General features: G+C 47.2%; 1 protein-coding gene across 1 annotated transcript; it reads left to right on the forward strand.

The window, feature by feature from the left end:
* The first annotated feature begins 812 nt into the window (after positions 1-812).
* fgf16 (fibroblast growth factor 16) lies at positions 813-16,166 on the forward strand. Its single transcript, XM_078411888.1, has 3 exons — positions 813-1,106; positions 3,156-3,259; positions 15,921-16,166. Exons 1-3 carry the CDS (start codon positions 821-823, stop codon positions 16,164-16,166), a joined length of 636 nt encoding a protein of 211 aa, XP_078268014.1. The 5' UTR covers positions 813-820.
* Positions 16,167-16,431: the final 265 nt, after the last annotated feature.

Here is a 16,431-nt window from a genome sequence, read left to right on the forward strand (position 1 = left end):
TGTTGTGGTTATGTGTGGGAGGGGCTGTGTATATATCCTATATGGTATATGTGTGTGTATCGGGGCATGTTGTGCATTGGCATGAGTGTGGTGGCGGTGGAGTGGAATGTGTGTGTGATATCTGTGTGTGTGTGTGTGATGTGTGTATGTATGTATGTGTGTTATGTGTGGGTGTGTGTTGTGTGTGTGTTATGTGTGTGTGTGGGTTATGTGTTGTGTGTGTGTATGTATGTATGTGTGTTATGTGTTATGTGTTTGAGTGTGAGTGATATCTGTGTGTGTGTGATGTATGTATGTGTGTTATGTGTGTGTGTGTATGTATGTATGTGTGTGTGTGTTATGAGTGGGTGTGTGTTGTGTGTGTGTGTGTGTGATGTATGTATGTGTGTGTGTGTTATGAGTGGGTGTGTGTTGTGTGTGTGTGTGTGTGTGTGTGTGTATGTATGTATGTGTGTGTGTGTTATGAGTGGGTGTGTGTGTGTGTGTGTGTATTACACGGTTAACAATGGATTGAAGGTCTTGCAGTTGGAGCCCAATGATTCTCACAGACCGTAATCCGTGGGGATCCCAGGCGGGGCTTATTTAAATATCGGATCTGTCAATGTGCGAGGATGTATATAAACAGCTGCTTTCATCTGATTCCCCTCGACTTCAGTTATGAAATTTAAGCGGAGATTAATGCGCCGGGATCCCTATAAACAGAGCAGTCAAAACAAAGTGGTCTCGCCTGTTATTATACACGAGGGGGCTGCATTGCGAGACTTTCCGTATCAGCGAGCTGGTTAATAAAGTGACCGCCGTTGTAATTGCCCGGCCGCTCATGACTCTGATGGCCGAGATCGGCAGCTACCTGGGATCCGTGGACTCGGACATACACGCCGTCTCTCTGGGGAATATGCCCATGTTACTGCAGGCAGATTCCCCCGGCTTCCTCAACGAGAGGCTCGGGCAGATCGAGGGCAGGTTGCAGCGAGGATCACCCACTGACTTCGCCCACCTCAAGGGCATCCTCAGGCGGAGACAACTCTACTGTAGGACCGGTTATCACCTGGAGATCTTCCCCAATGGAACGGTGCATGGCACCCGGCACGACCACAGCCGCTTCGGTAAGCTGCCCCCACCCCCCCCCCCCCCCCCATACCCCCTCTCCCCCATCCCCTCTCTCTCCCCCTACCCTCTCTCTCACTGCCCCCCAACCCCCCACCCTCTCTCCCCAGCAACTGGTATCTGCCGACACCCCCACAGCCGCCGTGTCCGCGCTGAGGCAGAGGGAGGGAGGGAGCGAGGGGACACCCGGCCACCCCACTACCCGAGGGAGGCTTCACTCACGCCCGGGCACCTCAATGCACCGCTCCCCGCTGACACCCCCCAACCCTTCCCCACCCTCGGCCCAACCAACCCAGGGGGGCAGGGGACTATCCCCCAATACCTGCACGCTGCGAGCGCCCCGAACACACAGCGGAGCGTCCGGGCGGTGTCCATTGTGTACACGGCGTTTACTGTGTCCACAACTGTGTACACGGTATTCCCCGTGTCTCTCTGTGCACGGACGGTGGGGCCAGGCCAGGCCAGGCAGCACCGTGTCACCGCCTCCACTCGCTGTTGTTAGGAACAGGGCACCGAGGGAGAAACACACCGAAATACACGGAATGGCAAAGTGGGGCTGGTGCTAGTGTACAGGGTGCTAGTGTACAGGGTGCTAGTGTACAGGGTGCTAGTGTACAGGGTGCTAGTGTACAGGGTGCTAGTGTACAGGGTACTAGTGTACAGGGTGCTAGTGTACAGGGTGCTAGTGTACAGGGTGCTAGTGTACAGGGTGCTGTCTGGTGCTAGTTGGGGCACCGACCGACCCCACTCCTGTGCCGGAGCGCATTCACCCCGTCTCTCGCTGTGACCGAGGATCTATCTCTCAGTTGTACATCTGCCATCAACCTGCCTCTGTGTTTGCCCCCCACCCTTCTGCCTCCCACCCAGGCGGGGTTGCCCACAGTCGTCGTCCCCGTATCCGACCCCAGGGGGTGGGGGGCAAACACAGAGGCAGGTTGATGGCAGATGTACAACTAACTGTGAGATAGATCCTCGGTCACAGCGAGAGACGGGGTGAATGCGCTCCGGCACAGGAGTGGGGCCGGTGCCCCAACTAGCACCAGACAGCACCCTGTACCCTGCTGTCCCCCTCCCCAGTCTCATCCCCAACCCCACACACCAACCCCCCACACACACCGAAGGGTGGAACAGGTGTCTTTCATCCCCATGAAACGTGAGACTGGTTCAAGGCGCAGCGCCGCCCAGACCCGACACCCTGAACGGCCCATAAATCACCCGGGGGACACACACACACATCCCCTGCTCACACTGGCCCAGAGGAGGGTTCCCACACTCGCCCAGAGGAGGGGGTTCCCCCCCAAGAGCAGCTCCCTTTCCCAAGGCTGCGCTTGGAGACCGAGACTATGAAGCCCCCTCCTCCCCAGAGACCCCTGTAACACCGACTATTCGTTTAAGGCCAAACAAACCAGACCCAGTAACTGGAAGCGGCGGCGGCGGGTGGTTTCATGACCAGAGGCAGCCCTCCCTCTCTCTGCATTTGGTTTTAAACGCGTTCCTTTACCAGTAATCGCTGAGATTGGCGTCGTTCGCTGTTTAGTGAAGGTCTGATGAGTAAAGTGCAGACGTTGGTTAAAGTCGCAGTTAGACACAACTCAGCGGGTCGGGCAGCATCTCAGGAGAGAAGGAATGAAGGGTCTCGACCTGAAACGTCACCCATTCCTTCTCTCCAGAGATGCTGCCTGACCCGCTGAGTTACTCCAGCATTTTGTCTAACTGCGTCTGTAAAGTCAAGGTGGGTGACTGTGTAACTTTGCCCTGGCAAGGACACAGTGCTGCCCGTGTGTGGGGCAGAGTGTGGGTGAATGACCCCTCTGGAGGTGCCCTGGGGGGGTGTCACTGGACTGGGACACTGGGACTAGCATTACCCCCTGGGAAGTCCCCGGGACACCCTCTGGCTGCCCCCCCCCCCCCCCCCCCCGGCACATTTCACTGCCACCTTTCACCGGAACAGTCCGCTCGGCCGGACCGTGCCGTGCTTGCCCGCGCCACCTTGTCCAATCTGGGGCTCCAGCCGTTGACCGCTTCTCCCTTTCTGCCGCGTTGTGCAGGGATCCTGGAGTTCATCAGCCTGGCCGTGGGTCTGGTCAGTATCCGCGGCGTGGACTCTGGACTCTACCTGGGGATGAACTACAGAGGCGACCTCTACGGGTCGGTAAGTCTGACATGTTCTACACACTCACACACACACCCCACACACAGTCTCTCACCCACATAGTCTCTCCTCCACACACGCCCACACACACACACCCCACACACAGTCTCTCACCCACATAGTCTCTCCTCCACACACGCCCACACACACACTCTCACACAAGGTATTTATTCGCAAAATGCTGGAGTAACTCAGCGGGTCAGGCAGTATCTCAGGAGAGAAGGAATGGATGACGTTTCGGGTCGAGACCTTCTTCACACACACTCTCAGTCACACACACACAGTCTCACAGTCACACACAGTCTCACAGTCACACACACACTCGCACAGTCACACACACACTCTCACAGTCACACACACTCTCACAGTCACACACACACAGTCACACATACAGTCTCACGCACACCGCAGCGCCCGTAACAGGCAAACATGCAACGGTTAATGCAACTCGGCTCAAACTTTAGACTGGGTGAGGTGCGGGTGATTACTGCCAACAGTTTGCAGACTGGGAATGGGTGAGTGCGAGGGTGGGATTAGTGACTGTACAGCCTCTGTCGCTGAGACATTGCCGTGCACACAAAGACTGGTCTCGCCTCCTTCAGCCCCCCACCTTCCCCATGCGCCTCTCTCTAACCCAGCTACCCGCTACAACACCCCCGCTGCCTCTGGTCGCCCACTCCTTTTGAAATGAGAGATAGACACAAAGTGCTGGAGTGAGTGTACTGCTGTAAGTAGGGATCCACCTGCGACATGAAACACTCCCGACTCTTCCCCAACTCAGCAGGTCGGGCAGCATCTCGGGAGAGAAGGAATGGGTGACGTTTTGGGTCAGGACCCTTCTTCAGACTGATGTCAGGGGGGCGGGACAAAGGAAGGATATAGGTGGAGACAGGAAGATAGAGGGAGATCTGGGAAGGGGGAGGGGAAGAGAGGGACAGAGGAACTATCTAAAGTTGGAGAAGTCGATGTTCATACCATTGGGCTGCAAGCTGCCCAAGCGAAATATGAGGTGCTGTTCCTCCAATTTCCGGTGGACCTCACTATGGCACTGGAGGAGGCCCATGACAGAAAGGTCAGACTGGGAGTGGGAGGGGGAGTTGAAGTGCTCAGCCACTGGGAGATCAGGTTGGTTAAGGCGAACTGAGCGAAGGTGTTGAGCGAAACGATCGCCAAGCCTGCGTTTGGTTTCGCCGATGTAAAGAAGTTGACATTGAGAGCAGCAGATACAATAGATGAGGTTGGAGGAGGTGCAGGTGAACCTCTGTCTCACCTGGAAAGACTGTTTTTCCACCTGCACCTCCTCCAACCTTATCTATTGTATCTGCTGCTCTCAATGTCAACTTCTTTACATCGGCGATACCAAACGCAGGCTCGGCGATCGTTTCGCTCAACACCTTCGCTCAGTCCACCTTAACCCCTCCCGGTGGCCGAGCACTTCAACTCCCCCTCCCCTCCCAGTCTGACCTTTCTGTCATGGGCCTCCTCCAGTGCCATAGTGAGGCCCACCGGAAATTGGAGGAACAGCACCTCATATTTCGCTTGGGCAGCTTGCAGCCCAGTGGTATGAACATCGACTTCTCCAACTTTAGATAGTTCCTCTGTCCCTCTCTTCCCCTTCCCCTCCCCCTTCCCAGATCTCCCACTGTCTTCCTGTCTTCACCTATATCCTTCCTTTGTCCCACCCCCCTGACATCAGTCTGAAGAAGGGTCTCGACCCGAAACGTCACCCATTCATTCTCTGCTGAGATGCTGCCTGACCTGTTGAGTTACTCCAGCATTTTGTGAATAAATATCTTCGATTTGTACCAGAATCTGCAGTTATTTTCTTACACTATTAGTCCAACTTAAACACAAAATGCTGGTGTAATTCAGCGGGACAGGCAGCATCTCTGGAGAGAAGGAATGGGTGACATTTCAGCACGAGACCCTTCATCAGTCTGAAGAAGGATCTCGACCCGAAGCGTCACCTATTCCTTCTCTCCAGAGATGCTGCTTAACCCGTTGAGTTACTCCAGCATTTTGTGTCTACCTTCGATTTAAACCAGCATCTGCAGTTATTTCCTACACATTATTCCAACTTTCCGATTTGAATGTAACTTCATATCCGAATATTTCACGACCGTTTCTACTTCTCAAGATTCCCTCCTTAGTCTCGACCCGAAATGTCACCCATTCCTTTTCTCCAGAGATGCTGTCTGGCCCTCTGAGTTACTCCAGCTTTTTGTGTCTATCTTCCCTCCTTGGCCACTGGCTTGAACTACTGTTGTTCGTTCATTAATGGCGCATGGGTGTCGGGCAAGATCATTGCCGTTGCCGCAAGTGGGCAATGATGCTTAGTTCTTTCTCCCTGAAACAGTCACAGTGATCATATGTGATAGGAGTAGAATTAGGCCATTCGGCCCATTAAGTCTACTCCGCCATTCAATCATGGCTGATCAATCCCTTCCTCCTAACCCCATTCTCCTGCCTTCTCCCCCTAACCTCGGACACCTGTACTAATTAAGAATCTATGTGCTGTATCTCTGCCTTAAATTATGAGTTAAATGACAGTGAATGATAATGCAACGACTTGCTTGGCCATTTTGGGGAATATTAAAGAGTGAAGTCTGAAGAAGGGTCTCGACCCGAAACGTCACCCATTCCTTCTCTCCCTAGATGCTGCCTGACCTGCTGAGTTACTCCAGCACTTTGTGAATTAATACCTTCGATTTGTACCAGCATCTGCAGTTATTTTCTTATATTAAAGAGTGAATGCAGACTGGCCTGTCTAGAAGCATCAACTTCCTTTCCAAGCCACCTGCAGTGAATCAGATTTCCTTGCTCCTGCCAATCCAGCAGGTTCATGCCATTGGTACCCCTGAGTATATCATATATCTGTCTTTAAGATTAAAAAGTTCATAAGTTCTACTCTGCCATTCAATCGTGGCTGATCCAACATTCCCTCTAAACCCCTTTGCCCCATACCCCTGACACCCGCACTAATCAATGCACCCTTGCAATGTTTCATTTATGTTTCTCATGGCATTGAAGGAGGCTATTTGGTCCCAACGAGTCTACACTGAGTCTGCAGTCCCTTTCCTCCACTACCTTCCCTGTAACCTGTTCTCTCAGTCTCTGCCGTTAACTCTCCTGATCTCCTGTGCTACCCCTCCCCTCCCCTCCCCTCCCCCCCCCCCCCCCCCCCCCCACAGAGGCAATTTACAGTAGCCGGTTAATCTAACAGCACATGCTGTGGGCATGGGAGGATAAAGGAACACGAGAGTGGAGGAGAGGGAGCAAACTATCTCCAGTCACTGGAGAGTGCAACAATTAACAAGGCCAAACAACGACCCTGGCCATCATGTGACTGAGGGGGATGTGTGCAACTGGTTGGAGACACAGAATACAACTTCACAAAGTGATATTCAAGAGTCATACAGTGTTGTCCTTCAGCCCAACCTGCCCACACCAACCAACATGCCCCATCTAGTTGGGGCATGTTGTCCAACATGCTTGCATTTGACACCTATCCCTCCAAATCTATCCAATCCACATACCTGTCCAAATGTTTTTTAAATGTGCCTGCCTCAACTACCTCTTCTGGTAGCTCATTCCAAACACCCACCACCCTTTGTGTAAAAAGAAGTTGCCCTTCAGGTTCCTATTAAATCTTTCCCCCTCCCCCCTCCATCTCCTTAAAGCTAAGTTTGCCGGTTCTTGACTCCAAGAGTCCCTGTAGAAGCAGTAGGTTGTCCAGTCAGGCAACGGCAGGTTATTGCAGTAGTTTTGTGCATGTGTTCATCACCAATGGACAATTCCTAGCATCTCAGGGGCTATGGAGTGAAGGCAGAAGAATGGGGTTTGGAGGGAGAGATAGATCAGCCATGATTGAATGGCAGAGTAGACTTGATGGGCCAAATGGGCTAATTCTACTCCTTTCACTTTTGATCTCGGGGTTCTTATTAAACACCCACTCGGGCAGCAGTGAGAAGGGCTGCAACCAGAACTGCAGGTGATTGTGACTGACTTGCAAACTATACACACGTGAACATGAAATCATAAATTTGTTTTTGCGTTGGTACCAGTGTTATGGAATCCATGCTGCGTCCTGGTCCAATAGACAATAGACAATAGGTGCAGGATGAGGCCATTCAGCCCTTCGAGCCAGCACCGCCATTCAATGTGATCATGGCTGATCATTCTCAATCAGTACCCCGTTCCTGCCTTCTCCCCATACCCTCTGACTCTGCTATCCTGAAGAGCTCTATTTCGCTCTCTCTTGAATGCATTCAGAGAATTGGCCCCCACTGCCTTCTGAGGCAGAGAATTCCACAGATTTACAACTCTCTGACTGAAAAAGTTTTTCCTCATCTCAGTTCTAAATGGCCTACCCCTTATTCTTAAACTGTGGCCCCTTGTTCTGGACTCCCCCAACATTGGGAACACGTTTCCTGCTTCTAACGTGTCCAACCCCTTAATAATCTTCTATGTTTCGATAAGATCCCTTCTCATCCTTCTAAATTCCAGTGTATACAAGCCTAGTCGCTCCAGTCTTTCAACGTATGACAGTCCCGCCATTCCGGGAATTAACCTAGTAAACCTACGCTGTACGCCCTCAATAGCAAGAATATCCTTCCTCAAATTTGGAGACCAAAACTGCACAAAACTGCACTCCAGGTGCGGTCTCACTAGGGCCCTGTACAACTGCAGAAGGACCTCTTTTCTCCTATACTCAACTCCTCTTGTTATGAAAGCCAAGATTCCATTGGCTTTCTGCACTGCCTGCTGTACCTGCATGCTTCCTTTCAGTGACTGATGCACTAGACACCCAGATCACGTTGTATGTCCCCTTTTCCTAACTTGACACCATTCACATAATAATCTGTTCTTTCCACCAAAGTGGATAACCTCACACTTATCCACATTAAACTGCATCTGCCATGTATCCTATCCGCGCACTCACACAACCTGTCCAAGTCACCCTGCAACCTCATAGCATCTTCCTCACAGTTCACACTGCCACCCAGCTTTGTGCCATCTGCAAATTTGCTAATGGTACTTTTAATCCCTTCATCCAAATCATTAATGTATATTGTAAATAACTGCGGTCCCAGCACCGAGCCTTGCGGTACCCCACTAGTCACTGCCTGCCATTCTGAAAGGGACCCATTTATCCCCACTCTTTGCTTTCTGTCTGCCAACCAATTTTCTATCCATGTCAGTACCCTACCCCCAATATCATGTGTAATTTTGCCCATTAATCTCCTATGTGGGACCTTGTCGAAGGCTTTCTGAAAGTCAAGGTACACCACATCCACCGGCTCCCCCCTGTCAATTTTCCTAGTTACATCCTCAAAAAATTCCAGAAGATTAGTCAAGCATGATTCCCCTTCGTAAATCCATGCTGACTCGGAACGATCCTGTTACTGCTATCCAAATGCTCCGCAATTTCGTCTTTTATAATTGACTCCAGCATCTTCCCCACCACTGATGTCAGACTAACTGGTCTATAATTTCCCGTTTTCTCTCTCCCTCCTTTCTTAAAAAGTGGGATAACATTAGCTACCCACCAATCCACAGGAACTGATTCTGAATCTATAGAACATTGGAAATGCGTCCACAATTTCTAGAGCCACCTCCTTAAGTACCCTGGGATGCAGACCATCAGGCCCTGGGGAATTTATCAGCCTTCAGTCCCATCAGTCTACCCAACACCATTTCCTGCCTAATGTGAATTTTCTTCAGTTCCTCCGTCACCCTAGGATCTCTGGCCACTAGAACATCTGGGAGATTGTTTGTATATTCCTTAGTTAAGACAGATCCAAAGTACCGGTTCAACTCGTCTGCCATTTCCTTGTTCCCCATAATAAATTCCCCTGCTTCTGTCTTCAAGGGACCCACATTTGCCTCGACTATTTTTTTCCTCTTCACGTACCTAAAAAAGCTTTTACTATCCTCCTTTATATTATTGGCTAGTTTACCCTCGTACCTCGTCTTTTCTCCCCGTATTGCATTTTTAGTTATCTTCTGTTGCTCTTTAAAAGAGCCACAATCCTCTGGCTTCCCACTCTTCTTTGCTATGTTATACTTCTTTTCTTTTATTTTTATGCTGTCCTTGACTTCCCTTGTCAGCCATGGGTGCCTCTTACTCCCCTTAGAATCTTTCCTCCTCTTTGGGATAAATTGATCCTGCAACTTCTGCATTATTCCCAGGAATACCTGCCATTGCTGTTCCACCGTCTTCCCTGCTAGGGCCTCCTTCCAGTCAAATCTGGCCCACTCCTCCCTCATGCCTCTGTGATCCCCTTTGCTATACTGTAATACTGACACTTCCGATACACAACACTAAATCCAGAATGTTAGATTTTTAGATTTAGAGATACAGCGCGGAAACAGGCCCTTCGGCCCAACGAGTCGGCGCCGCCCAGCGATCCCCACACACTAACACTATCCTTCACACACTAGGGCCAATTTTTACATATTACCCAGTCAATTAACCTACATACTTGTACGTCTTTGGAGTGTGGGAGGAAACCGAAGATCTTGGAGAAAACCCACGCAGGTCACGGGGAGAACGTACAAACTCCGTACAGACGGCGCCCATAGTCAGGGTGAAACCTGAGTCTCCGGCGCTGCATTCGCTGTAAGGCAGCAACTCTACCGCTGCGCCACCGTGCCGCCCTTCTCCCTGGTAGGCTCCAGTACAAGCTGTTCTAAGAATCCATTCTCCTTAAGTGACTATTACACAACTATTGTTACTTAAAGTATTTCTGCAATGTAAAGGGAGTGGTGTCGAGGGGGGGGGGGGGGGGGGGGTCTTTAGTGCACAATATAATTTCCTCTTAAAAAAAATAGGTTAGAAAGCTTGCTATGAGTTGGTGTGGTGCCTGGTGCAATGTGATCTTGCCACTGCAGCACCAGAGATCTGAAGCATATTTCCTGCTGGTCCAGACCTGTGCTAATAGTAAACCCACTATTAAAAGGAATAACTTCCTTTGACTCAAAACATTCATCAGTAACTGCAGTGTAGACTTGTTCCTTCTTTTAGAAGTTGAGCATTGTTATCAAGGAACAATTGTTATAGTATTTAAGCAGAACAAATGTATCAGACAGTGTTTTTTCACAGTGCCATGCAATGCACAACTATTTTGTATCCCCCTGCCCTTCTTGTTCGACAGAATGGTAATAAAAGCTGAAAGAATTTCCTAAAATATTCATTTCTGTTAGGTGACATGGAATTTACTGTAGTCTCTCTGGTGACTGATATGTGGACAGATTTACAGCAATGAGATTTGTAACCCAATCTTCCAAGCAGAGAACAATACAGTCTCTATTTTATGAATTAACCACTGTATTGAATATGGCTTATCATTGTCCGGGAAGACATTCATGACAGAACAGTGAAAATGTAGGATGAAAGAAGTTACCTTTATGTCACGGCTTTGAAATGCTCAGACCGCTCACAGCCAATGTAGGACTTCTGAAAGCAGTCAAACATTCCACCGCCAATCTGCACACATTAAGTTTCTATAATTACAGTTAATATATGAATAGAACATTATATTAGTGATGGTTATTGAAGTTGCCTGAACCACAACAAAAGTTATACAATTTGGAAACTCCCATGGAATTTCTTGGAGGGGCTTGAATTAACATTTCGCATAAAGGATGAAACTCTGGAATGATTCAGCCAAGGGTATTATACTGGGTTTGAGTTCTGCTGTGTGCAGTTTAAAACCCAATGGGCTGTTATAATTATGTAGAAGAGAGGATACACAACTCTCACTACAGCTTCTGCCTCGATGCTTCCCATGAAGGCAACTCCTTTTCACTGCCTGGGTCTGAACAATGTGTGCTGACAGCCGCCAGTCCACCTGTTCACTTTGCTGCCCTGAATGATAATTGGAGTAACAGGAAGGAAGGAAATCAGCAAAGTTACTTAGCCGCAAATTAAAATAAATAACGAATTCCACATATGATCCCTTTCCAGTTTGTTTTCAGTCTTGACATTTGTGTAGTTTATTGGTTATGGACTTCCTGCCTTCCATTAAATATCAAAGCAAGGACAGATTTATGCGCAGTTTACATGTATTTGCTTTGAGTACCTGGTACTAATAAATACGATCATAAAAAATGTTACATCCTAGATTACATTTAACCCTAATGTTTCTCCAAGACCCCAAGTGTCTGAGGGCAGGAGAACCGATGTAAAAGCCAAAATGAGCAATGGAATCTGTATCTTTATCTGTACACTGTGGACGGCTTCATTGCAATCATGTATATTCTTTTCACTGACTGAATAGCGCACAATAAAGCTTTTCACTCTTAACACGTGACAATAATAACCTAAACTAAATTGAGAAAAGAAAATTGTGCGATCAAGGATAAAGAATAAAGCAGAAAAAAAAGAATGTGTGTGTTCAATTTCAGTGTCAGGAATATCAACATTCTTTATTCTGTAATCATTCACTGTCTTGCAACTCAAAATGGGGAAAATTTGGGCAGGGGATTTAAAATTATATTTATTCTAAATGAGCACGTCTTGCCTCGGGAAATATCTTCCAAAGGTCACAGATTTCCTCTAAGCTAGAGCTGAATTAGTTTCATGCCATCTTAAACATGCATTTTAAAGGAATAAAAGGGGCTACAAGTCAATATATGGACTGTTTCCCTTGCCTGGAATTGGTACACACCTCCTCACATCTCCAAGAGAACTGAGCTGTTGAATGAAAGAAGGACACAAAAAGGATAGGAAAGAAGAACGAACAATAAAGAGAGAGATGAACAAGAAACTGCAGATGCTGCTGGGAAACACCAAGTGCTAGAGGAAGTCAGAGGGTCAGGCAGCATCTAGGGAGGGGATGCACAATCAGCATTGCAGGTCAGGATCTTTCTTGAGTCCGAGATCTCATCAGATGTTTGTACGTTCAAATAAAATGAGTCCCAACAATGGGCTGAAGAATCTGTACAGATCTTAGTGTTGGAATCAAGGTTGATGTATACAGTCGTTAATGGCTTGTAAGTTGGATAACCGTCTGTAACATGTTAACACTGCCAGGTGGACGGATTGCCAGCATCTGCCAGTCAATTTTTCTGCTGTGGCATTGACAGGAATTTATTTGTCTGGTGCTGGAGTAACATGGTGGATCAGGCAGCATCACTAGAGGACATGGATAGGCAACGTTTCAGGTTGGAACCCTTCTTCAGACTCGGGTCGACCAGTCTGAAGAAGCACCCCAACCCGAAATGTCGCCGATGCATGTCCTCCTGAGATGTTGCCTGATCCGCTGGGTTACTCCAGCACCTTGTGATTTATTCATTTCCAGCATCTGCAGTTCCTCATGTTACCAAATCATATTATGTGAGCTTCCAACATGTGTTCTTTAGTCTGAAGAAGGGTCTCAACCCGAAACGTCACCCATTCCTTCTCTCCCGAGATGCTGCCTGACCTGCTGAGTTACTCGAGCATTGTGTGTCTACCATGTGTTCTTTAAGGTTGAGTTTAATTAGACAGCAAATTTTAAGTTGTGGCATAAGCTGTAAACCAGTTTTTAATAATGGCATTCCTCCATAATTATAAAATCATTTCCCAAAGCAGTATTTAGTTATTTTTTCCTTCATTTAACACCAATGATGCTGAGAAACACAGATTATTAATCGCAAAAAAAAACAATAAAACAGGATGTAGTTTTACTCCAACTAATTTTATAAGGCTCTTTAGTTTGACCTGGTACTCAGAATAAAATAGTTCTCATTTCATGCATTGAATTGAGTGAAGTGGGCAGCAGTCAGGTGTCTTAGCACAGATTCCACACAGTAATGGTATCAGCACATTAAGTCACCAGCCATCTACGTTACCTTATATAAATTGCACGAATGTTAGTTAAAAGTGGACACAAATAGAGCCTTACATCTGGGGCCTTTATCATATAAAAGAATGTTCTTTCCGACTGTGTGAAACTGATCATTCAAAGCTTTGTGTCTCCCCCCATCCCACCTTGGCCCTCATTGCCACCTGCATTAGAACAGGTTGGGTCGACCATTCACACAAGTCTGATTGTTCAAAAGAAGACTTGTTTCTAAGGAGAAGGACTGGTCCTAGCAGTTCTTCTTTCTCTCTGTTCCTTGCTCCTTGTTACCGTCATTACAATGCTTATGCTGTTCCTCAGTGCTCCCTCTAGTGAACTGTGTGAAACTGATTAAATGCACGCCCAGACGTTTAAACGTTAGTCTGTGTTGGGGAAAGAATGCAAGTTGCTCCAGCTATCGATGCTAAAAAGCCTGTAGACATTCATAGTCAAAATAAATAAATATCTTTATTGGGTACACAAAGTTAACACATGGAGTTCAAACATTGTCTGCACAATACCAGCTGCTAAAATAAAGTAACCAAGATTTAATAACGTATTTTTTCATCAAAATGGATATAATAGTAATTAACATATGTAATTAAAGGCTTTTGTTTTAAATTTCCACATTAATCCTTTCCCATTAGTTTTTCTATTCATTGACTTTGGACGCTAACGAAGGCCAGCCCCTCTCACAGAAGGGTCCCGACCCGAAACGTTACCCATTCCTTCTCTCCAGAGATACTGCCAGTCCCGCTGAGTTACTCCAAGATTTTGTGTCTACCTTTGATGTTTAAGTTGCTGTTCTTTATAAATGAACTTTGAAAGCAAATGCAGGGACCATTCACTTTGGTCACCTGCAATCCATGCTCATGAACTGTCCAACCTGATAATGCTGTTGACTTGTGCCTTTCCCACCTCAAAGTGATGCGCTCAGCCCAAGCATCTCCACTACCAGCCAGGATGAGCCGGTTAGAAACTTGGTGATACATTTCCAGTGAGACGCCGACACTGACTCACAGTGTCGAGTTACCAGTGAACTGGTGTGTGCATTTTTCTGGAGCAAAATTTTATTGCCTATGAAGAGCTTGATCAAGTCTTGGCAACAGCAAGTAAATCATGTTTCAATTCAAATCAGTTTCACTTGAAATAATAAATAAGCCAAAGTTGATAGCCTTGACTTTGGCATCATTTGCTGTAATTGAATAAACCACATATTTTTTTCAACTGCAGATGCAATAAACTGCAAATGCTGGAATATTGAGCAAAACCAAACTGCTGGAAGAACTCAGCAGATCAGTCAGTATCAGTGGAGGGAAACGACAGGTGACGTTTCAGGTCTTTGGACTAATGGCATTTTGAGTCGGGACATTATTCAGACTGAAGAAGGGTCCCAACTCGAAACATTTCCCTCCAGAGTCTACGTTTATGTCGACTACTGTCTCCTGTCTGAGGGAACGAATGAATATTTTGGAGTTGACCAGCCTTCTATCAGAACAGGAACAGAAATGTGTCACCAGGTTTTACCCATTTAATGGGGATATCGTATATCATTAATGATCATTTGAACCTCATGAAATTATTTGTTTGCACCCAAGACATTTCATTAGTTCCCTTCCCACTCCTACACGGTAACTCCCCTCTCCTTTACTCTCTCTACACCAATGACTGCACCTCCACAGACTCCTCTGTCAAGTTCCTCAAGTTTGCGGATGACACTACCCTGATTGGACCGATCCAGGATAGGGAGGAATCTGCCAACAGATGGGAAGTGACACAGCTGGCGTCCTGGGGCCATCGCAACAACCTGGAGCTCAATGCTCTTAAGACAGTGGAACTAATTGTAGACTTTCGGAGCTCCCCCTCCCCTCCCCCCACTCACCATCAACAACACCACAGTCACATCTGTGGAGTCATTTAAGTTCCTTGGAACCATCATCTCCAGGGACCTTAAATGGGGGGCCACCATCGACTCCACAGTCAAAAAGGCCCAACAGAGGATGTACTTCCTGCGGCAACTGAGGAAACACAATCTGCCACAGGCAATGATGGTCCAATTCTATACTGCTATCATTGAGTCCGTCCTCACCTTCTCCATCATGGTCTGGTTTGGCTCAGCCACCAAGCACGACATCCGGAGGCTGCAACGGATCGTTCGCACAGCTGAGAAGGTTGTTGGCTGCAACCTTCCCCCCCATTGATGAACTGTACACTGCAAGGGCCAGGAAGCGAGCGGGCAAGATCATCTCTGACCCCTCTCACCCTGGCCACAAACTCTTGGAAGCACTTCCCTCTGGAAGGCGACTCCAGACTGTCAAAGCAGCCACAGCCAGACATAAAAACAGCTTTTTTTCCACGAGCGATAGTTCCACTCAATAACCAAAGTCTGTAGTCTCTTTTTTGCTCTGGTTTATTTTCACCCACATGTTTAGACCGTAATGTTGTATCCTTATTGTTTTGATGTGGTTATGCTTTATTCTTAATTGTTAACTGCATGTTTGTGTTGTCATTTGTGAGCGGAGCACCGAGGCACATTCCTTGTATATGCACATACTTGGCCAATAAACTCATTAATTCATTCATTCATTCATTCATTCAATACTTGAAATGAATATTGATACAAAATAGCAGGGGTGTTAGACTTTCTGTAGATAGGCTGATGTAATTATCAATTTCAGGGTGTAGGTGTGAAGTTGTTAATATTCTGTACAAATGTGAAGGCTTTAACGTTAACTCCTCAATTTATTTTTTAAAAAGCTTATGGAAAAATCCAAATGATGTGGTACTGAAAATACATGGACGATGCGCTCTGATTAACGTATTTTATCTTTCAGAAAAAATTAACACCCGAGTGTGTTTTCCGGGAACAATTTGAAGAGAACTGGTACAACACATACGCATCGACCTTGTATAAACATGGCGACACGGGGAGACATTATTACGTGGCTCTGAATAAAGACGGATCTCCACGAGAAGGGTATAGGACTAAACGGCATCAGAAATTCACTCACTTTTTACCCAGACCTGTGGATCCTGAAAAAGTACCTGCGTTATACAGAGACCTCTTTAACTATAGTTGATAAATTCCACTGCCTTGCATGCGTTGTACATACCCAGGGCTTCAGCTATTCGGGGGAGCAGTGCAAACGACAACCTCGTGGCCATTTTGAGACGACCACTTTGGTTGAATTCATTACCACTACTAATACTATCAAGCCATTATCGAGTGCACAGTTCCAGGATTTTCTTTTATACTCACACACCTATATTCTCCACTGAATTTTTGCTTCTAGATGATGGTTGAGGAGCCTCGTGGACAATGGACACTTTTATTGCTGGAGAGAA

The sequence above is a fragment of the Rhinoraja longicauda genome, chromosome 15 (assembly GCF_053455715.1).
Source record: "Rhinoraja longicauda isolate Sanriku21f chromosome 15, sRhiLon1.1, whole genome shotgun sequence".
NCBI classification, from domain to species: domain Eukaryota; kingdom Metazoa; phylum Chordata; class Chondrichthyes; order Rajiformes; family Arhynchobatidae; genus Rhinoraja; species Rhinoraja longicauda.